The sequence below is a fragment of the Prinia subflava genome, chromosome 17, assembly GCF_021018805.1.
Source record: "Prinia subflava isolate CZ2003 ecotype Zambia chromosome 17, Cam_Psub_1.2, whole genome shotgun sequence".
NCBI classification, from domain to species: Eukaryota; Metazoa; Chordata; class Aves; order Passeriformes; family Cisticolidae; genus Prinia; species Prinia subflava.
The window spans coordinates 15,294,988-15,317,818 of NC_086263.1; the positions used below are offsets into that span (position 1 = coordinate 15,294,988).

The 22,831-nt window shown below is 55.0% G+C and overlaps 1 protein-coding gene across 3 annotated transcripts in view; it reads right to left on the reverse strand.

Moving 5' to 3' along the window:
- PKD1 (polycystin 1, transient receptor potential channel interacting) overlaps window positions 1-22,831 on the reverse strand; it is an 80,530-nt gene that overhangs the window by 19,380 nt on the left and 38,319 nt on the right. For 2 of the 3 annotated variants that reach the window (XM_063414621.1, XM_063414623.1), the window contains exons 7-21: window positions 20,735-20,949; window positions 19,746-19,858; window positions 19,543-19,669; window positions 18,409-18,686; window positions 17,167-17,877; window positions 16,025-16,156; window positions 14,445-14,620; window positions 13,924-14,057; window positions 9,758-13,380; window positions 8,677-8,826; window positions 7,100-7,243; window positions 5,948-6,227; window positions 3,980-4,196; window positions 2,988-3,138; window positions 2,364-2,516 (exon numbers count right to left, since the gene is read on the reverse strand). In XM_063414621.1, coding sequence (XP_063270691.1) covers window positions 2,364-2,516; window positions 2,988-3,138; window positions 3,980-4,196; window positions 5,948-6,227; window positions 7,100-7,243; window positions 8,677-8,826; window positions 9,758-13,380; window positions 13,924-14,057; window positions 14,445-14,620; window positions 16,025-16,156; window positions 17,167-17,877; window positions 18,409-18,686; window positions 19,543-19,669; window positions 19,746-19,858; window positions 20,735-20,949 — 6,604 coding nt within the window. The remainder of the gene's footprint in view (window positions 1-2,363; window positions 2,517-2,987; window positions 3,139-3,979; window positions 4,197-5,947; window positions 6,228-7,099; window positions 7,244-8,676; window positions 8,827-9,757; window positions 13,381-13,923; window positions 14,058-14,444; window positions 14,621-16,024; window positions 16,157-17,166; window positions 17,878-18,408; window positions 18,687-19,542; window positions 19,670-19,745; window positions 19,859-20,734; window positions 20,950-22,831) is intronic. The other variant, XM_063414622.1, reaches the window with a different exon arrangement.

Here is a 22,831-nt window from a genome sequence, read left to right on the forward strand (position 1 = left end):
CCCCTCTGGGACCACACACAGAAACCAGCCAGGAGGAGCTGGAGGGGATTCCTCCATCCACTCCACGACCCCCAGTAGAAGCAGGATCTAGCCCCAAACTGAATCCATTTCAGTGTCCAAACCCTCCTCAAGGCTGTGGGAGGAACTCTGCCACTCAGGCATGATGGATGTCCCTCCCTCTGCTCCCAGATGTGTCCAAGAAACAGAATGTTCCAGCCATGGCCTGGAGCTTCCTGCACTCTCCAGGGCTGGATGGGAGGGACTGAGGCAACACATGGAAGCTGTTACAACCCCGTTCCTAGCTCTTATTCATCTTTTTTCTTTTAATCATCATAGGATTCAGCCGTGATTCACCATATGTTTTGGTGAAGAATCAAAACAGCATCTGCAGGTCTTGAATTCCCCCTTTCCTGCTTTGTTTGTAAGCTCTGAAAAGCCAGGACAGAGTGTGAATCGGAGTCAGGAATCAGGGAGGTGGGGGAGACACTGGGTTATGGGGAGGAACCACCCAAGGGCAGCTCCTGCTTAGGGAGGAGAATTGACCAAGAAGTCCAAGATTCTTTTTTTATCCCTCCAGGAGAAACTAATTCTGATTTTTCCTCTCCCTTGTAGGTAAAATCAAAAATGTATCAGCCCTGATGGACACTTGTGCAGGAAAGGAATGTGTGCACTCCACTTGTCTCAGCCACTTGGGAAATTCTGGAGTACTGTTTTCCTAAGCTTTTCATTCCAGCCCAAAGCATAAAGTAATCCTGGAACGTCAGTTTTTCCCGTGAAATAAAAATTCTATTTCTAGACCTAAGCTCCCACAGCAAAATCAAGTCACGAGGCAGGAGGAGGTGGGAGAGACAGAAACAAACTGGTCCAGCATGGAATGGGCTGTGCTGAGCCCCACACCCCTGGGCAGCGGGGAGCTGAAAGAAGGGATTTGTGAGGTTTGCAGGCTGGGGAGCAGGGCAGGGAGCAGACCAGGACTCTGTGGGTGGGAGGCAGTGCCTGCCCATCACTGGCCTGGCTGCAGGGGAAGCACAGCCAGGGCCAGGGTACCTGACCAGGCCCCAAAGCAAAGATTAGGGAGGGTGGGAGGAGGAGCCAGAGCAGCCTGGCTGAGCACCAAAGCACAAGTGCTTTACATAACTGGGCTCTCTTCCCTCCTAAATGCACCAGCCCTGGGAACAGGGGCTGCAAACTGCCAGGATCACAGTGCTTCCAGTGAGCAGCACAGCAAAGCAGAGAGGGGCTTCTCATCTTGTAGGGCAGAAACAGGGCTGGGAGGAGCATCAGACCTGGGCACTGGCCCCTGGCCCAAAGCAGCTCTACTTGTGTTGCTCCTGATGGGAGCCCAGCCTCCTCACAGATTCTGTGACTCCCACAGAAATCTATTCCAGTGTTTCTGGAGCCCCTCTGCTCTGGAGCCAGGCTGGGAGAGCTGGGGGTGTCCAGCCTGGAAAAGAGAAGGCTCTGAGGAGAACTTAGAGCCCCTTCCAGCACCTCATGGGACTCCAGGAGAGGGACTTGGGACAGGGGTTGGAGGCCCAGGGCACTGGGGAATGGCTTTAAGCTGAAAGAGGGCAGATTAGATGGGATATTGGGAAGGGATTGTTCCCTGTGAGGGTGGGGAGGCTCTGGCACAGGGTGCTCAGAGAAGCTGTAGCTGCCCCTGGATCCCTGGAGTGTCCAAGGCCAGCTTGGACAGGGCTTGGAGCAGCCTGGGACAGTGGAAGGGGTCCCTGCCATGGCAGGAAGTGGAACTAGATGAGCTTTAAGATCTTTTCCAACCCAAACCAATCCATGGTTCTCCAACTCTCCAGCCTGTGGAGGCCTCCCCTGCAGCCTCCACCTGCAGCTGCCAACCAGGGCAGGCAGAGGAGCAGCACAGAGCTCCTGGGGCAGAGCTGGCAGCACCCAGGACATCACCACAGAAACCCTGACAATGCCAGCAAGTGCCACCTGTGTGTGTGCAGGGAGCCAGGCAAGCACAGCAAGGACTTGTGGCTGATCTGTCAGCTAGTCAAGATAAATCTGGTCAGCACAGACCCAGCTTGGCTGACTGGCTCGTTCCAGAAGTCCCTAGATGAATGGGAGAGCTCGTGCAGACACCTCAACAAACCACAGCCAGCCCAGAGAGCAGACATATCCCTGTCAAGGAGCTGGGCAGGGCTAAGACCCAGACCAAGGAGTGTCCAGAACTGGGAGTTCTGAACTTCCAGTATAGGGGAGATCCAAACAATAAACCAGGCAGTCTGTCTCATCATCAAGAGGCCTCCAGTCACAATCTCCATCTCCCAACCCACAACCCCTCAGGTTCACGGGCTGAGGAGCTCCTGAGCTGCACTGGGGGCTGGGAGGGGGCAGGGCCGTACCGTGCACTGTGCCAGGGCAGCCGAGATCTGCTGGATGTCATCCACCGTGTTCACCTTCAGCGAGTTCAGCGTCTCCGTGATGTTGTTGCGGGTCCAGGTGCGGAGCTCGAGCTCGTGCCCAGCCTCAGGCTCCAGCAGCACGGACCGCTCGTACTGCGGGCGGAAAACAAAGCAGCAAGGGCTGAGCAGGGTGCAGTGAAAATAACACAGGGAAGAGCACTCTCAGAGCCTGCTGAGCTGAGCTGCAGTCACCTGTTCCCCGCACTCCACATCTCCTGTCTCTGCCTCTCCCCAGGGGGATCTAATGAGCTGAACTTTCCAGCAGAACTTCCTCAATTTCACTTCTGCTCTCCAGGCAATTATCCTAACAGCCTGGCACTCAGCAGCTAACTAGTGTGTGGAGTGCAGTCCTTATCCAGCTAAGCAGGGTGCCTGTGCCCAGGGGGATCATCCCTGCCTGGCTTCCAGGTGTGCAGCAGCCTCTTCCTGGGCAGTGAAACAGGAATATAGCCCCGAATTCCCACCCTGCCTAGAGAGATCCTTGTACAAAATCTGGCCCAACATTTCTCCTGGTGATTTTAAGGACTCCTGGAGGTCCCTCTTGGGCAGAACTAGCTGTGTTACCTCATTTAAGATGGTGATGAGGGCCAGGGAGTACTCAATGACCTGCTGAGGGTCCCCTTGCTTCACCAAGCCCTGGAGCACGGTGTCAGTCTGATTGTAGAGCCAGTGGGAGAGGCTGGGGAAGCCCTCGGGGAGGCCGATTTCCATGGAGCTGCAGGGAAAAGAGGGATTTGGTGCAGTTCAGACTGGGCTGGGAAGGGAGAGGAGAGGAGGCAGGTGGGTGACCCTCAAAGGCAGCATTGATGCTGCTGGCCCATTTGCACGAGAAGCACCACGGACCTGCAGCCTGGCTCCTCGCTGGCCCAGCCCTGGGACTCCACCATCCCTGGAGCCTCTTCCCACTTCACAATCCCACGATTCCATGAAAGCAGCAGTTAACTCCCGGGAAAACCTCCCCCCTCAAGCAACGCTCCACAAAGCCCGGGATGCTCTGCATGCACTTCTGCTGAGCCTCCCCTCCCTCTCCTGCCACCAGCCTCTCCCAGGAGGCTTCACCAACCCAGCACCAGCACAGGGATGTGGGAGCTGAGGCTGGACGCTGATGTTGCATGATGGAAACACATGGTATTTAAAATTTATAAGAAACACACAGCAACACCCAAAAGCTGCAGTGATCAGGGCAAAGAATTTTTCACAAACATGCCCGTTGTATCACAACATTGGCACGGAGTTGGCCGTGCCAGGGACCCCCCAATTCCTCCATCTTGTCTCTTCAACCCCATATACTAAAAATCCTAGATCCTACATTTACATTCTATGATAACCTAAATACTACTTATTTTGAATTCTCCCAGCTTGTGATTCTTCACACACTGTGGGCATTCACTCCCATGGACAGGGATCAGAGGCAGTGTCCTCCTGGGCTCTGTGTGAGGCTCTGACCCCCTTGTACAGATCCCAGACCCCCTGTCCAGTCTCCAAACCCTCCAGGATGGCCAGAGGGATGTTCTAGACTCCAACAGACGCAGTGCCCAGCCCGCCCTGCCTCTTACCGGTTGACGGCCACCACGGTGGCCCCCAGCTGGTCCTGCACCAGCACGGCCACGGACACCTGGAAGCCGCTCTCGTGGAAGCCGGGGGGCAGGAAGGCGCCGTGCTCGGCGCGGCTGCCCTTGTACACGCACACCTCGTGCAGGTGGCCGGGGCGGCGGCGCGACGCCAGCAGGGTGTACACCAGCGGCGCCTCCGCGTCCTCCGTGTCCCGCCAGCCTGCAAGGAAACCCCGCCGGCTCTGCCAGGGCTGCACAGAGCCCCCCAGAGGGCTGGCACTGCCCCAGAGGGGTGGCACTGCCCCTTCCCAACCCTCAGCGTCCCATCCCGCCCAGCCCCTCGGCAGGGATGGGCTTTGACTGACTGGTCAGATTTTAGGCTTCGGGCACTGCTGGAGTCTGTGTGAAAGACAAGCGAGCAACTCTCTCATTCTGGCCTGGGAAAATCCTAAGGAGGGATCCAAACAATCCTTGGGAGGTGAAAAACCCTTAGCAGGTGGTGTTTTTCTGACTTGTTTAGTGGCAAGGATGTTTACAAAGAGGTGTAGGCTCTGAATGACCAATCATACTCATTGTACTGTATACAAAGAGGATTTGGAAGAATAAAGATTGCTCCCATTTGCTGTAAGCTGAGAGTCATGTCGTTATTCCCATGCCAGCTGTAAATAATAACAATACGACCTGGGCTAGGGAGGTGTCCCTGGCAAGGGATGAGATGGTCTTTGAAGACCCCTCCAAGCCAAACCATTCCAGGATTCTGTGATGGTTCTACGGACCTGCCCTGCTGCTGTCCCAGCAAGGGTCCCCCTGCTCTGGCAGACTGTCCCCAGAATGAGGACAGCTCAAGGACTCCATCAGGCTGGATGGGTGCCTTCGTTCTCCCTGAATTTTTGTGATGTTTAGGGGTTTCTCCTTGGGTGTTTGGGTTCTGTAGCATTTAAAGGGATTAAGAAAAATTAATGATCAAAATAAAAAGGGGGAATAACTCTGTTGGGACTGGGAAGAGCACTGACAAAAGCCACAGCTTTCAGTCAAGCCCTACAAAGCCTGACTTTAGGCAGAGGCTCAGCCCTCCAGCAGTTCAGCATCTCAGGAACAACAGGTCCAGGATAAAACCTGCACAAAGGTTTCTCTGGAGCTCCCAGGAATTATGGGGAGTGTCATGGGAGCTGGACAGTTGGGAAATTCACTTTGTGTTTGCCAGTGAGCCCCAGTGAAAGTGCAGGCACTGCCACTGTGTCCTGCGTCTGTCACTTCAGCTTAAAAACAATCACTAAGAGCTGAAATTCCCACCATTCCAAAGAGGAGTTGACTCCAGCATTATTCTGGATAGCTCAAAACATACCAAAGTCACAATCACATCCCCCTGACCACGTTTCTGCTGCTCCCCCAGTTTGGTGCCCAGCCCCTGGAAGCAGCAGGGTTCATCCCCTCCCAGTGTGGCTTCCCGGCACTGCACAAACAGCCCTAATCTCTGACATGGATCATTTGGGGAAATCTGGTTTCCAGAGGCACTTAGCCCTTGGCCCAAGGCTACGGGACATGGGCCAGGCCACTTTTCCAAAGCTGGGCTCACATTTGCTGTCTCTGCAGCTGGTTGGGAAGGTGGCTCTGGTGGGAACATCCAGCCCACACGGCAGAGACGGCCCCACTGCTTTGTCTTCTGATTCTTCCCACATACTGTGACTCAGTTTTGGGCACCATCTTCCTTTTCCTGCACTGAAATACCCAGTCCCTTCCACAAGAACTGGCCTGGCCTGGATACCACCGTTCACCTACATGAGTTAGGAATTTTTGAAGTGCCTGCCCACTGCTGGGGGTTTGAGAGCTCCACAATTCGGGCAAGCAAAGCTGCCCACGCTCCAAACCACTGCTGAGCCCAACCCTGGCCAGCAGTGCCTCGGGGTAGGAGTTTGGGGTGAAGGGAACATCTGTGGGAAGAGCAGCAGGGCGGGCTGGACATGCTCTCACCTGCACACTCGAAGTGCACCTTGGTCACCAGCGCCCTGAGGGGACCCTCGGGGGACAGGCGGCAGGACCCCCCCACGGGGGGCTGGTTGGGCAGCAGGTCGATGGAGGCGAAGCCTTCCTCCCCCGTGGTGAGGTCTGTGATGTGCAGGGTGAAGGTGTAGCCCTCGCCATCCCTCAGGGCTCCCTGCCTCAGCACCAGGTTCATCCCCGTGTCGCCGGTGGACGTGGTTGTCTTGTCCAGGATGAGGGACTTGTTCTTAAAGCTGTGAGCTGCCCACCTCTGCAGGCATGGGCAGGGGAAAGACACGAGAGGGTTGGTTTAAAGATGAAGTTATGTCCTTAAAATGTTTTCAGATTGAGTCTTTTATAAAAAGTAACAGATTTCTAGTGGGAGCGTCTGCCAAATTTGCAGTTGATAATTCAGCTTTAGTCTTGTGTGCTACAGCAACAAGAACTGGAACCCTTCCAAAATGTCTGGTGGGAATATTTCCACTGTGAGATCTACTTTAGTTTCTGGGATTACATCACCCTCCAACAGAATATTTCATAATACAAAGTACAAAACACAGGAAATAAATGAAGGACTGGTGGAGTCTCCACGGGATACCGTGTTTTATGTGCTTCAAGCTGAACGTGGCCTGGGTGGTTACTGTTAATAGCACAAACCTACAATTGTGATAACAGGAGAAACAGTGAGAGAACCAGGCAGAGAATGCCAGGCAAGGACATGCTGGGCTTGCTGGGAGCAGCAGGACTTCCAGTTCTGAGACCTGCCTCACTCCACAGGCTGCAGTGCAAGCTGGAATTAGAGGAGGGCACAGAGGAGAGATTGAACCACCTCTGCTTGAACCACCAGAGTAATGGGCAAAATGCCAACCAGCAGGGAGAAAAACCACTTTACAGCTCCCTTACAGGAAGAAAAAAAAGTGGCTTTTATGTGGAAAGACCTGGTCACTCATGGCTTTGGCTTAGAAATGACCCCACAAGGATTCAGCCAGACCCACCTGCCACTGCTTGTGGCCAGGGATTTCTTCTCCTTCTATTCTCTATGGCAACTTAGATCCAGGACTTCTCTTTCCACCCTGACCTCTCTGCCGGCCTCCTCCTCCTCCCAGAGCCCCACAAAAGTGAAGCAAAGCCTCGTGAATTTACCCCAAGCTTGGAGTCGTTGTGGCAGTTCTGGCAGGTGCCCTCCAGGTACACGTAGGAGCTCTTGCTGACCTCGTAGACAGACTGAGCCTTGCAGGACACACACTCCAGGGACACGATGGGGACTCCTCCCCTCTTGATGAACACCTGGGAAGGCAAGAGGCTCCATCAGAAGGTCTGACACCAGAACACAGACACCTAGCAGGTAAGGACACACCCCAGCACCTGGTGCTGCAGGGAGGAACTGCTCTGCACCAGCCCAGTCTGTGCTAAGAAGCAGCAGGAAGGGATTCCCAAAGGATGTGGGGTCAGATTTAAGCTGCATCTCTGCCCTTACACTGCCCAGTTTTGTCACTGGTTTGCAAGAGCCATCCATCACCAAGCTGGGCCGATCTAGGTCATTCTGGATTGATTTATTTACACTTTTTAACAATATAAATGACTTCTGAAATGTCCCTCTGGTCCCTGGAGCTGAATTGCCAGCAAACCCTGCTTGTGCTGCCAGGTGGGGATGGAAGAACCACCTTTTCCAGGGAGCAGCACATTGTTCCAGGCTTTCAGCTGGAGTCTAACTGCACATCTCCAGACATCCACCACACCTTCCTGGCAGAGCACTCGCAGAGCTCTAGAGGCACCGGTGGCTCAGACACAACAGCAGCTGAACTCTGACTCCTGTGCTCTGTCTAAATTCCTTCAATCCCTGAGGAAAAAGGCTTGTCCAGCACTGGACTGAGCCCTCTGCCCTGGCATAATGAGTGTTATGAATTCAAAGACAGTAATGAAGACGTTGTTTAACATGGCAGACTCTTAAAAGGGGATGAATATTCCCCAGCACTGCGCTGAGCCCCATCCACCCCGCCAGTATCTGCAGATTTCCTGCCACACTGCGAGCATTGTTTTGTGCTCCTGCATGGAAACCAGATAGTACGGAATGTCCTTGAAAGACTATCAATTTCATTTTTTTTTCTTTTCATCCTGCAGCTCTGGTTTCAAACCCAGGCTGTAAGAGTTTCCACTTCCAGCCTGAGTCCATCTCCAATTGCCAACTGCACCACGATGGATGTTCAGGACACGAACTGTGCGGGTGCGCTCGGCGCTGGGATCCCAGGGACATAAACAACATGCACTGAAAAAATCCTCCCCTAAAAGAACTTGGAAGGTGAGAGGAGAGGAACTGTTGACTATAAAATTGAGCCCTGGCTCTTAGGAAGCTCTCTGGGTAAAATGAGGGAAGAGCTTGTGGCATGTGAAGAGCTCGGACTGCTAAAGAGCGGTAAAGGGAGTTTCCTTTCTCCTGTAGAAACTTCTTTGGGAAAAGGGACTAATTCTTCCCTTTGAGGGTGGGCAGGCCCTGGCACAGGGTGCCCAGAGCAGCTGTGGCTGCCCCTGGATCCCTGGCAGTGCCCAAGGCCAGGCTGGACAGAGCTTGGAGCACCTGGGACAGTGGAAGGTGTCCCTGCCACGGCAGGGGGTGGGACTGGATGAGCTTTCAGGTCCTTCCAACCCAACCACCCCATGATTCTGTGCCCGAGAGGTGGCTGTGCCAAGCAGAGGAGGTGACAGCTGTGTGTGGTACATACGGTCTGGTTGGTGGCCTCGGGACTCATCCCTTCCTTCCTGACGGTGAGGTCGAACGTGTACTCCACATCTGCCTCTAATAGAGCTTTGGAAATTGTGACAATTCCTTCCTTGGCACTGAAATTCAGAGAGCACCCTGCAGCCGAGCTCTGCTTGCAAGGAGAAAAGAACTTTCAAACCCTCCTTGGTACGGGAGCACATCGGGTTAGTCCACAGCCAAAACATTCAGGTCCACACAGTCACTGTCACAGACCTTGCTGTGCAGTGCCACCACTGGGGTGGGAGAAACAGGGCGTGTGTGGACAATAAAACACATTATCCTACTCTTCAGGTTAGTAAACAGTAGTTGGAATACTCCTGTATTTCATCTGAGTTTCAAATCTGTAGTTTACAGCAATTAATTCTTCATTAAATATCTTATAAACATTGCCAAGCAACACAAATAGCTCACATTAAGCCAAAAGGTCCAAGCCCCACACACTTCATATTTGCTATTTTGAGAAAAAGCTAGAAAACATGACATTGTACAAGCAAAAGAGTTCCACATTCAATCACAAATGCTGCTGATTCCCACCAGGATTTGCCAGGCAGCTCTCCCTTGCCCTTCCATCAGTGCAGGGTCACCTCAGCACGTGAGGACACTGACCTGCTGTGGTCACTTGACCTCTCTGAAGTCTTTGTCCCCTGATGGCATTAGTGACATTTAACTGCTAATGGGAGAGAGACCAGAGCCCTGAGCTCCCAGACTGCATTAGCAGCTCCAGAACAGCCTCAGTGCATGGAAGCAGCAGCACTGGCACCAGGAATCACAGGCCAAGTGCCAGGGAAGCAGCAATGCCAGTGCCTCCCCTGCAGAGGCAGCCCTTCTGCCTTGCCCAGGGACACTGCACTGCACCACACCTCACACCAGTTTCTGTACCCCCATCCTGAGCTGGGAACTCAGCCTCTGCAACCCCTCCTTCCAGAGCAGCACTGTTAAAGATGCTCACAGAAGCTTCCCTCGACACCATCTCACCCCAGACCTGTTTGTGGTGGAGCTGCAGCTCCCAAATGGTCACTCTGGCTGGGCAAGGCTGCTCTTACCTTGGAGGAGGATGTGCAGGACCACTCATACAACAACGGGGTCTGCTCCCCGTCATCCAGGTTCGGGTCGTAGGATTTCTCCCCATCCAAGATTAAGTCCTGAGTGTTGGACCATACCCGGTATGACCCCCCGTCGATGATTGGCACCAGCTTGCTGGGGATCACAGTCACATTGGCAAAGATGCTTTTGGACAGCGGGGTGTCTCCAAAGGAGACAATAAACATGAAACAATAGTTCCCAACTTCCAGGCCAAGCTTTGGGATAACCAGCTGGGGCCTGTTCACGTCGACGTTCGGCAGCCGGATCCTGCTGGAGTCATCCAAGGTCATGCAGCTGGGTGCTCGGTAGATCTCCCACAGGTGCTCTGTCTGGTACTTGATGCACCCTCGGAGGTCAATCTGTGCCTCCAGGTAGTTCCTCTGGGATCTCTTCATAACCACCTGGGGTGGCAGGGCCAACTCCACCTCGGGCTCCTCACACTCCAGGACTTTGACGGTGACAGTGAGCTGGGCTATGAAGAAGCTGATGAGATTGGTGGCATTCACCTCCACCAGGTAATCCCCAGGGCTCAGGTAAGAATAGTTGGCCACTGCAACCCTGGTGGTTTGAGTGGAAGAGCCATCCCCAAAGCTCCACAAGAACTCAACGCTCCTGCTGCTGGGCACCACCGCGGCTTCGAACAGCGCCGTCCTGTTGACAAAGGCATTGGTGGCACTGAGGGACACCTGGACTATGGGGTCCTGCACCTGGATGGTTCTGGTGATGTTGACACTTCCCAAGTCATTGTAGGCAGTGAGGTGGATCTCCAGCAGCCCTGCAGCTTCTGGAGCATAGGAAACTCTCTCTCCTGACGCAGCAACCACAGAGCGGCCTCGCTCTCTCCACAGGCAGAACTGCCAGGAGAAGGACACGCGGGAGCCGCTGCCCACGCGGGCACTGAAGCTCTTCTCCGTGCCCGTGGCAATGCCCTCCTCGCAGCAGTTCAGGAGCCTGACGTCCTGGATGGGCTCCAGGACAGAGATGAGCACCTGGGCGTGGGCGATGCTGATCTGGTTCTGCACGGTCACGGTCACCAGATAATCGCCGCTCTTGGTGAACTCATGGGTGTACCTGGAGCCGTTGAGCACCACGGAGTAGTCCCCACTGATGCTCACCAGGTAACTCACAGAGGTACCTGACAGCATCCTGATCTCAAAGGTGACCTGTTCCCCTGGCTCCACCACCTTCTTGCTGGCGACAACTTCCAGACCTTGAATCCTGTCCAGCACTGAGATGTTCCTGCTGGCCAGAGCCCAGCTGATGTCGTTGGAGGCGTTCAGATGGACCGTGAACAGCCCTGCCGTGGGGAAGGTGACTGCCACGGACTGCCCGCTCAGCGTGCCATTTGGCACCTCCCACAGCCACGTCACCTCAGTCCCCCTCTGCAGCTCCCCCTCGAAGACCACCGTGGAGCCTGAGGAGACGTACCTACAGTCCAGCTCTGCTGTCCCTATGCTCAGCCCCTCAATGACCTCCTCCACACAGACAGAAACAGAGGCATTGGTTGAATTCAGCTTGTTTTCTGCTCCAACAATGACCTCAATCATTCCAGGGCTTTGGAAGGAGTGTATAATAAAGGGTTCAGAGGTGACAGGAGAGGAGCCATCCTCCAGGTACCACACGTACGTGATGCCAGTGCCACTGGTTATGGTGGCACTTATGTTCACAGAGGCATTAACAGCAGCTGGGTTGGGCAAGGCGTGGGGCTTTAGGACACCAAGGCTTTCAATGAACTCCAGTGTCCTGTTAGCAGTGGCACAGCCCAGCATGTTGGTGGCCTTCAGGTAGACAGTGTAGTTCCCAGCTTCCAGGATGCTCAAGGGGAAGGTTTTCCCAGCGAAGGTCTGCACAGCATTGCCGTCCCGCTGGACCACCCAGCTGTAGGAGATGTTTGTGCCCTCTCTCACCACGGCCTGCAAATGGAGCGTTTTGTTGGTTGGGAAATACATGTCCTCCACCAGGTCAGCGCTGGCCACCTGCAGGCCCTCAATCTGCTCCAGGACGTAGACGAAGATGCTGTCCTGCAGCGAGCTGATCTTGTTCTCGGCCGTCACGATGACGTTGAAGGTGCCCACGGAGCGGAAGGTGTAGGAAATGGTGGAGGAGCCCTGGATGGGAGTGCAGCGATCGCAGAGGATCCACGAGTAGCGGAGGGCAGTGCCAGCCACCAGAGTGGCTACGAAGCTCACCGACCCATTCAGTGGCACCACCGTCCTGCTGGCATTGACGGTCAGGCCAAAGAGCCGCCGCTTCACAGAGATGTCGATGGTGGTCTCATTGGAGCTCACATCGTTCTGCCCCATCACTGTAATGCTGTAGTGGCCTGTGCTGTTGTAGGAGTGAGTGGCCACTTGCCCAGGCTGGACAGTGCCATCCCCAAAGTCCCAGCAGTAGCTCACTTTGGTTCCATTCATGCTGGCAGAGAACAGGTAGACCTGGTTCAGCTCCAGAACATCTGTCCCGTTATACTCAATCTTTGCCACTCCAACTGGCTCCTGGACCTCCACAAACGCCGTGTCGTTGTTGAAGGAGACGTTGTTGGAGACGGTCACTGTGACCAGGAAGACCCCTGTGTTCTTGTAGGTGTAGGTCACTTCAGTGCCACTGGACCTGGTGGACTCGTTGTTGCCGAAGTCCCAGCGGTAGCGGTACTGGTAGGGAGGCACGGCACTGACCTGGAAGGAGGCCTCCTCCCCGAGCCTCACAAAGCGCTTGGAAGGGAGCAGGGTGACGTTGAGGATCTCTGGCTCCACACAGACGCTGGTGAAATAGTGGGCCTTGTTAAAGCTGCTGGAGAGGGTCAGGGAGAGAGGGAATGTCCCGCTCCGGGTGAAGTTGTGCATCACCACAGGGTCCCCACTGATTGTGACATTGGACGAGCCATCTCCGAAAGTCCAGTCGAAGATGTACTCCTCAGGATTCCCTGTCACATAGGCAGTGAGCTGCACGTCCGGGTGCTCCAGGATGCAAGAAGCAGGCTCTATTTTGAGCACTTCCAGGACAAATATCTGGACAGGAACAGCCTGGGAGACAGAGTTCACAGGATTGACAGCCGTGACGTTCACGGTGCAGTTGATGTCCTTCACGTACACGTGCTCCACCACTGGCACCCGGCTCCTCAGCACTGTCCCGTCCCCCATGTCGAATGTCCAGGTGATGCTGTCCCCGGTCTGCACGGAGGCGTTAACGGTGACGGCTGCCCCCAGCTCTGCGGCCTCGTCCGCCGAGACGCGGAGCCCCGATATCTCCTCAAACACCTGGTAGCCCTCCACGGTCTGCAGGCTGCTGATGGTGTTGTTGGCTGTCAGGGTGACGTTGTACACCCCTCTGCGGGGGTAGCTGTGGGTCACCGTGGGCTGCATCCCCGTGAGCAGGGGGGAGCCGTCCCCGAGGTCCCAGGTGTACACGACGCCGTACGCGGACGGCAGGGCAGTGGCTCGGAAGGTGACCGGCCGGCCCACGACCAAAACATCCTCCTCTGCCTCCACCTTCACGTCAGTCAGGCAGCTGTGAACGTGAACTGGGCTCAGGTGGGTGAGGTTCTCATACTCGTTGGACACAACCACCATCAGGGCATATTCTCCTGCATTGGGAGAGAGCAGAACCACGGCAGGGTGAGGATGTGCCTGTCAGCAGCTTCTCAGTGCTGGGGTGGGGGGTGTGACAGGGGACACTCTGCTCCTGTGCTGTGCACCCTCAGGGCTGCCCTGCTCCAGCCCAGGACCAGCAGGAATTACACCAGGTCGTGTGTGTGGGGACCAGACACCAAGAAAGGAGCCAGGTCCAACAGGTAGAGAGAAAAGATTTTCTTCCTGCTCACCCACAGAACACACCCTTCCTGCTGCCCATCCCTCCCACCAGCCCAGTGCTGGCCAGCCCCTCATCATTCTGCTGAGACTGCCCAAAAAGGGGCTGAGTGTGGCGGATCTGCTTCTTACAGCATGGCCAAACTTCCCTGGGAAACAGAGAGGATGGCAACTGGTGGAGACTTCCAGTCACTCCAGCTGTTTGTTCAGGAATCAGGCAATGATTTCTGAGCCCTGGTTTTTTTGGAAGGTGTCTTGTACACCCCTCATACCAAAAATGCTTGAGTCCCTTCTTCCCCAAAAAACCTTGTTGAGCATACCTGGGTCTTGATAGATGTGTGAAACATTGTGCTGAATGACAACCTCGTGCACACTGGGATCAGGAACAAGGAAAGACTTGTTGTAAGGAGGTTTGAACAGGTATGTCTCCTGGACACCATCTCCAAAATCCCACCTGGAGAAACAGGCAAACCATGTTACACTGCACAACAGCAGAATCACAGAAATCCCAGAGGAATCATGCCTTGTATTTCAGGTCAGGGCCAGGTTCTCCAAAAAAAAGCACAGGAAGCAGAATGCCAAGTGTCAAAACAGCAGCTGTGCTGAGAGGAGCACAGCACCAGCAAGAAGAGGAAGAACCCAAATTAAAGCAGTGTTGTAACACTTTAAATGAAGGATTTCAGCCTGAATTACAGGTGTGTGACTGACCCCCACTCACACAGATTCCATCTGAACTAAACAGCAGCTGAGATGGACCAGTTGGCCCTGGGAAGAGAACCTGCAGGCAAGCTAAGACATGCACAGAGAGATCCTAAGTTTGGGGAAGCAGCAAAGGACTCACAGGAACAGAGCCTCCACAGCCGAGTCCACGTGAACCCTGGCGCTGAATTCCACGCTGCTGTTCTGGGGTAGCACGGGCAGGGCACCCTCCACGCTCAGGTTCCTCATCCTGTTCATCATCTCCACCGTCACGTTGTAGTTGACCGTGAAGTTGCTGACGTGGTTGGAGGCGGTGAGCTGGGAAGGACAGGGGGACAAGGAATGGGTTTGGGTCCCCTTGCTGCCCTCAGGGCGGGGCTTTGCTGCACTGAGGAAGCACCACCAGGCAGGTGAGCAGGTCAGGGCAGAGAGAGTGGCCACATGGTCACCTCTACAGCCAAGGAAGGGCTGGTGCTACAGCAAGAGGACACGGAGAGGAGCTTCTCATCCTGAGGTTCCTCTGGCTGTGAACTTGCCAGCTGCCCCTTTGCCTGCTCTGATGTGCCCTGCAGCTCCAGCTGCCACCAAGGGGACAAGAGCCATCCAATTCCCTGGGGAGAGTGGCAGAAAAGTGGCTTCAAGCACAGAGCAGGGATGGGAGAGGCTCACAAACCAAGCACACCACGTGCAGCTCCAGGATCCCGGTGTGGTGGGCACAGAGAGGGAGAGCAAGGCTGGGCAGAGCAGGGAAAGGGATGCAGGAGACTGAAGAGACATGACAGAAGTAGAGCAGAATCCTCACAATTTTCTAGGCATGTAACACTGACAGAGCCTCCCCACCCTCTCACCTGCAGGAGAGCTGAGCTGCTGGCAGAGGGGTCCTTCAAACCCACAGGAACAGAGCTCCCAATGGCAGCTGTGTCTGGGGTTCTGTGGCTGTGCTGCCCTGAGCCCAGAGCCCCCCAGGCTAACAGCACCTTGGCAGCTCTGCAGGTGAAAGCAGCCCAGGCCCTCAGCACAGTGCTGCACCCAGCAAATTAGTGCTGCACCCAGCAAATTAGTGCTGCACCAAGCAAATTAGTGTGAGCGTGGCCTCAGGGCTGGGCTGGTGTCTGCTCAGGAGGCCAAGAGGCACCCTGAGAGCAGATCCAGCACCTTGCACCAGAGCAGGCTCTGCAGGGCAGGACACATAAAGATGTTCTGGCCAGAGATCAACTCCTGTTCCACAACAGACCCCCCCTCGGCCCAGACTCTGCTCCACCCTTCAGGGGCCATGGCAAAACCCAGCGTTCCAGTCTGCACCAGGAGAAAGGGAACAGGACAGAGAACACAGGAGCTCGTGGGAGAGGCTTTGTCCTGCCTATGGAAGTCTTGTGACACATCCTGCCTCTGCCAGGTTCTGAATCCAGATTTCCTGCTTGCCAGAGCAGAGGCTCCCTGCTATTCCTGCTGGGAAGGAGGGGGAAGCACAGACACTCCATGAACAGAAAGGGGAACTTGGAGAAAAGAGGAGAAAGCAAAGAGGAGGAATACAGCACAGTAATGTAGGAGTAGAAGAAACTATTTGCATTTGCAAGAGGAGCTCAGTGAGAAATAGCAGAGAGCACAGTGAAAACCTCAGCCGAGCTCTGCCTTCTCTCCCTGCTGCTTTTCCTGAGGAGTTTGTGGGATGAGATGGAAACCCAGGGGTGAAATGGTGTCATGGGAAAGGCCTTGGCTTACCGAAAGCTTGTACACAGCTGGGCTTTGGTAGATAACGTTGAAGACAACATTGTAAAAAGTGAAAGATGGCTTATCATCTACTGTCCATCGGAAAGTCACATCTGACCCAGCCTCCATCACAGGGATGTAGCTCTGAAAGGCACGAGAACATTTCACACTAGTGCAAGAGAAAAGCATGCCCAGCACTTCCCAGGAGACCTCCAGCTGAACTGGAGAGAGAACAGAGCCAGACTGGGAGGCTCCCACACCTGCAGTGCCCTCAGAGCAAGGCACAGAGGTGACAGATCATCTGTGGCTCTGCTGCTGATGGAGAAATGCAGACCCTGACTCCATAAATCCCCAGCAGAGCTGGGAGCAGACCCCACACTCCCTGCTCCCACTGCCCAGCACTCTGCTCTTGTGATCAGGTCTCTCTTGCTGACTAAAAACCTTCTGAAATCTTTGCAGAAACAGCCTGGCTTTAGCTACACGTGTAAGATGAGCCTCTGACCCTCATCCAGGGATGGTGCCTGACCCAAAGCCTGAAGGGGTTGGACAGGGCAGGTCCCTCCTCACTCCCACAGTGCCTCCTGAGCAGCCTGTGGCAGCAGCAAGGGTGAGACTGAGAGGTGCAGGCACAGGATCTGCCAGAAGCAGCCAGAGCTTGTACAGAGCATTTGGGGCAGTTACTGAGCAGCTTCCCAGGGCTGTCGCTCTGGGGATGCGGGGCTGGAGAAAACAAGACAGCAAACACCAGAGGAACTCCAAGACTTGGAGGGATGAAACACCTCTACAGCTTCAGCCAGCTGATACAAGGATTTAGCAGAGCAAATCTGAACACCTCAAGGAACACCTACCCAGACAGGGCAGAACAAGGTAAACCCTGGCCCTTCCTAACGCCTCTGGTGTCCTGGGGAACCGGCCAGGCTGTGTTCCCTGGCAGGAGGCACTGCCTTACCTCAGGGGCTCCAGGGGAACGTGGGGCAGAGCTGCCCTCCTGCTGGAGAGCACCAGTGCTGGTGCCACAAGCTGTGCCTGCAGCAGTGCGGGCAGCACGGCCTGGCAGCTGAGCAGCAAGCGGTGCCCTCTCCCCACAGGCAGACACCCCCAGCAGCCCCTCTGGACACAGCAGGGACGGGCTCGGGGCAGCAGCAGACACTCACCACCCGTGTGTTCACCAGGACTCTGCTCTCGGGGTCCGGGGTGGCCCTCAGCCCGCGGATGGGCTCCTCCACCTTCACGGTGAGCGTGATGTTCTGCGAGCTCACCGCGTTCTCCGCCACCAGCACGTGTGTGCTGAGGCCCTCCCCGAGGCCGCGCAGCCGCACCACGGCAAACCAGGTGTCGTTGGTCTCCCTGGCGCACAGCGGGGCCAGGGCCGCGGGGCAGGCGGCCACGAAGGGCACGCTGTCATTGTCCCCCAGCCAGGAGGCCGTGGCGTTGTCCCCCGAGGACAGCTTGACCAGCAGGGCGCTGTGGTTGGCGGGCAGGTAGAGGCGGGAGCCCTGCGGGGCGGGGTGGAGGACGCGCAGGCCGGACACGCGCGAGGCCACGCGGAAGCCGCAGGACAGGTTGGCGTGGAAGAGGCCGCTGTCCACGCTGGCACGCAGCGTGTACCGCCCCGGCTGCCGCAGCCCCGCGTTGGGCGCGCCCAGCACCGGCACCAGCTGCTCCTCGGCGTAGCGCACCCGCAGCGAGCACGCCGGGCTCACCGCGGAGCCGGGGGACAGCGACCGGGCCCGCTCAGAGGAGTTCCTTCCCTCCAGGGAGGTGGCACTGCGGTGGCACTGCAGGAACGAGCCCCAGCTTGCGTTGTGCCGGATGCTGAAGACATCCCCAGCCCTGACAAAGATGTTTTCTTTTCTGAACGTGGCCTGCAGAGAGAGGAGAGGGGTTTGGATTAACGCCTCACGTAAAGAGCAGTCAGCACCCAGCTCCTGCCCGGGAAAAGTGCTGGATTTCCTGCCAGGTGGGAACCAACAGAAAAGGTGCAGATCCAAACACAGCACGGGGAGACCTCTCACCACTCCACACCCTCCTCGGCCTCTCTGAATCAAATGTGCCAACAGAGAAATCAACTTTCTGCCCCATCTCCACTGTGTGAATGCCACAGGAACAGCCCGTGGAATCTGCACAGCCCTTTCATGGAAACACAGAATGGTTTGGGTGGGAAGGGACCTCAAAGTCCATTCTGTTCCACCCCCTGCCATGGGCAGGGACACCCCACAGCATCCCCGGCACAGGGGACAGCAGGGAGCCCACGGCCCGTGTGACACTGGGCACGTCCTTTCATTCCAATGGACTTCAGTGGCTTCATTTGCCACATGGGAACAACCCAAACTCACCCAAAGCCCTCAGGAGAAAACTGCCCCACCCAGTCACTGCTCAGAGCAGTGAACACTGACCTGATACTGGGAGGAGGGGCCAGCTGGTACCATGAAGAGGAGCTCCTTGAGGAGTTCATAGCTGGGCTGGCTGTGGTTGGGCTGCAGGGAGCCGGGGACAAGGCTGCTGCCAAAGGAACTGTTGGCACACTCGGTCCCATTGCAGCAGTTGTTGTGGGACGAGCACAAATTTGTCAAAGGACACCACTGGAGACCAGGAGGGCACTCCAGCAGCGTCCAGTTCCCGTCATCCTGAGTGCTGGGGAGTGGTTCTGTGGTACTGTTTTCCTCCTGGTAGTCTGGAAAAAGGGAAAGAGAAATCAGGGATCGCCATTCTGATGAGTAACACCACTAATGCACTTCTTTGCTCCAAATTCACCACTTTTTCCATTTTAATGGTGCTCCACTCTTAGTAAAAGCTGCAACTGCAGCACATCCTGCCGCTACATAAACGTCCTGTTTTACTGGAAAAATCCACCAAGATCATTAAACCCAAAGTTGTCTCTTTTCCAATGAGAATGTACCAATTCGCACTCTGAAAGGATCTGTGCTACAGCAAAAGCCAGTCCAAGTGAAAGCAAGAGTTGGCCTTGACATTAAAAACACATTAAGCAACTTTTCTGAAGTTAATGTTTCCATGTCAAAGTATCAGCTTGTCAGTGTCAAAAAAGATCCTTTTGTAACCAGCCAACCCCACCGCTACAACAAACATTCTGCTGCAGGATTAATTGTTGCCAAAACTGTGACTGTTGAGCTGTTGTACAAGGAATAAAAGGCTTTTTAGATTATCTCATCCATCAGGAAGAAATGGGCTCAGAAAAATGTTCTTCCTTGTTAACCCGTGGGGCCAGATGGACCAGAACACATTCACGTTTGACATGTGTCTTCAGAAAGTAAAAAATACAGCTCAGAAGATTAACGAGCTTTTCCACATGGTCCTCACACTCACATTCTCCTCATGCATTGAGAGAGGTTTCTCCCCCTGTTATTTTCTCCAGGATAACCACTTCTCCAAGGCTGTGGATCCTGCACTTTGGTCTCCTCAAAAAGCAGAACCAAATCTCTGAGCCCTTAAGTGTCAGAGGACCAGAGGGGCCACAAGGCCAGCCCCAGTTTGATGGTGTCAATCCCACAGGCGCTGAGGAGAAGCCTCACCTTCTCCCTCCATCAGTCTGTACACCTGGAACCTCACTAGGACGGGCTGGTGCAGCTCCTGTGTCACGAACTCCAGGGCGGTGAGGAAGCCCTGGTGCCTGAAGGGCAGCTCGGGGAACGCCAGCACCTGCAGAACACACAGGCTCTCACTGCTGCATCCCCAGGGAGCCCGGGCAGCAGCAGGAGCAGCAAACCCCCCTCACCTCCTCAGCCTGCCACGGATCTGCCGGCACAGCCTCGCTCAGGGTCCTCACGGCCTCGTGTGTGCCCAACTCCGCGGCCCCCTCAAAGAAGTTTTCGGCATTTAGGAGAACTCCTGTTTACAAAGGGAATGTTGGAACAAAGCCCGTGAGACTCAGCAGGGCCTGAGGCCATTCCTTCCACCCTGTGAAACTGCAGCAGGGCTTGGACCACTCAGGAGAGCAGCAGCTCGATAATCCTGCACCTTCCTGCTCCTTGCAGGTGTCCTGATTTCTTTCTCATCCAGCACAAATAACATTTTCATTTTCGATGTTCAGCAATTTTGACTTCTAGGAACTGTGCAAGTAACTCTCCCTTCCAACCACTAATGGTTTGCTTGGAAGTTCTGAGCACCAGGTGCACCTCCTCATCCTCCCCATGCCCCCGGACTTTTTGGGAAATGTGGTCACAACCAGCTGGTTTCCACCAGTGGCAAACACTGGTGGCTCTCTCTGCCCCTCTGACTAGGCCAGTGCCCTCTCTGCCCATTGCTTTTCCTTCTTAAATAAATCTTCTCCCCTGTTTCATGTTCATTCTACTTCTCTTTCTTACTTCCTACACCGGTGTGGAAGATCTGGACAGCTGAATAACCACAAACCTGCCCAGCACACCTCATCTAATCAACTTCTGAGCCACCTCCCAAAATACACAATGAAGGACACCCAGGCAGCACCACGGCCTCAGATCCTGGCAGCAGCAGAGATTGCTCAGATTAGAGGGAAAAGCAATTTCCAGTGCTTTGCCTCAGACTTTTGCTCCTCTCTGCTGACGGCAAGGACTGGAGTAAGCCAAACTCTTCCTTTTGGGTTTCTGGAGGTCGGGGTTGGGAATATTGCTGCAAGTCACACTCATTTCATGGCAATGCCCTGCAGGAGCCTCCCCCTGCATCCACAGCAGTGCCAGTGAGGGGACAGCTGCCCACCAGGGTGCCAGCAGGGCAAGCAGAGCCCACCTTGTGGCTTGTACTCGCAGACGTAGCTGTGCTTGGCCATGCACAGGTCTGTGTTGCACTGGCCCGTCGGGCCCATGCGCACGCAGTGGTCGGCGTTGGAGGGATGGGGCTCTCCTGGCAGCCAGTTCTGACAGCTCTCCAGATTAAATCCTTCCCCTCTCTGCTGCGCTCCAGAGCTTGCAAAATCGTTGAATCCAATCCAGACATCGAGGCTCCTGCAAAAAAAAAAATATAAGAAGGGGGAGGGGGGATTTCAGGAAATCATGGGTATTAGAAAGAGCTGGGACAGCTGCCATCTATGGTTCTCTCTGAAAATCATAACAACAGCTCCATCGAGGTGTCATGGGCTGCATTTCATGGGGACTTTCAATTACTGAAGGGTTTCAGTATCCACTCTACCACCAGAACATCAGGAACAGCCCCTCCACTGCACAGCACTGCTCTCCTCAGCCTTCCCACCTCTGTCCCTAGAGCCTGGTGAGGGTGGGCAGCCCTGGCACAGGGTACCCAGAGAAGCTGTGGCTGCCCCTGGATCCCTGGAAGTGTCCAAAGTCAGACTGGACAGGGCTTGGGGCAACCTGGGATAGTGGAAAGTGTCTCCGCCATGGAAAGGGGTGGATGAGTTTTAAGATCCCTCCCAACCCAAACCATCCCATAATTCCATGATTCTGTGACCAGCAGGTTGACTTGAGCCTCACCCCACTCTGAGCAGAGCACTCTGTCACCAAACGACCCTCCCAGACTCTGCCAAGCCAGTTTTGAGTCCTGACCCAAGAGGAATGATCTGGTCACACAGAACTGGCTGGGAAAGCTGAGTCCCTCAGAAAACTTGTGCTTTTCCTGTGCAGACCTGTGGGATTCACTCCAGTCAATTCTCCACTGCAGGTGGGACTGGCACCAGTGCAGGATTAAAGCTCAGCAGTGCCAGGGCTGGGAGTTCTCCTGGCTGCAGCTCCTGGAGATGATGAGCTCCTCAGCCACGGCAGCCAAGGGGACAAGCAGAGGCTGCAGCACTGCAGGCAGCTGAGCCCCACACACAGGGCACTGCCAGGCTCCTTTCAGGAGATGAAATGTCCCTGCCCCATTTGGGAACTGGCTGAATCCCAGCAGAGATCCTGGTGGAAAGTGCTGAGAGGTCTCTCATAGCCACAAACAGCCTGGAGAGCTGTTTCTAATCGCACCCAGCAGAAAGGGAGGCATTTGTTCCATATTAACTTCTATTAACTTCTCCATATTAACATCCTGCACCCTTCCAAGCTCTCAGCTCCTTCTCCATGCTCCCTCCTGCAGGTGGAAATCGATCCTGCCATGCCCTCGCCTGCCCCAGTGTGCTCCCAGGGTGGTACCACAGCTCTGCAAGGCAGACTGGGGAGATAACTGGTGGCAACTGGTGCCTCTCCACCCCCAGGCTGAAAAGATTCATGAGGTCATGCTGAAAACCGATGACAAAAATAACTTGTTCCGTGAATCAGTAGTTTTCACTCCAAATGAGATTAAAAAATAAATAAGGACTGTGTTCTGCTCCTGAACCACTGGCAGGGAATTAGGGAGAGCAGGGTAGGAAACTGCCTGCCTGCTGCCATCAGGAAAACTCAGTGGAGATTTTCCTTTTCCAATTCCAGCTATGATCTAACTGCAACTCGTTAGAAAAAAAAACAAGTAAGAAAGAAAGACAGGAATAACTAAAAGACAAGCTGCTGGCTGCCTCCCACCCTGCCCCACTGCCCAGCCCATTGCTGGGGGAACAGGAGGACTCTGGACACCTTTTTTTGAAGCAAGATGTGAGCTCTTCTCTGCCTCTGCAGAAGGACTGAGCTGCCTTGGTGGGCAGGAGGAGCAGAGCAAGCCTGGGGAGGCTTGGAAGGGCAGAGGGGCTCTCTGTGCTGCCCAGAAAGAGGGGTCCCTCTGGATGGGCCCATCCTCTGCTTCTGCAGGCAGGGAGGGACCAGCTCAGCACAAGCTGCTCCTGCAGAGGCCATCCCACAGCAGGAGCAAAGGAGGAGAGCCCTGCTCTGTGCCCTAACGGGAAACAGCTTCCTGCTCCTGCCATCTTCCCATGAGAAACTATGGGAGCTGCGTGTTCCAAAATCCTGCAGC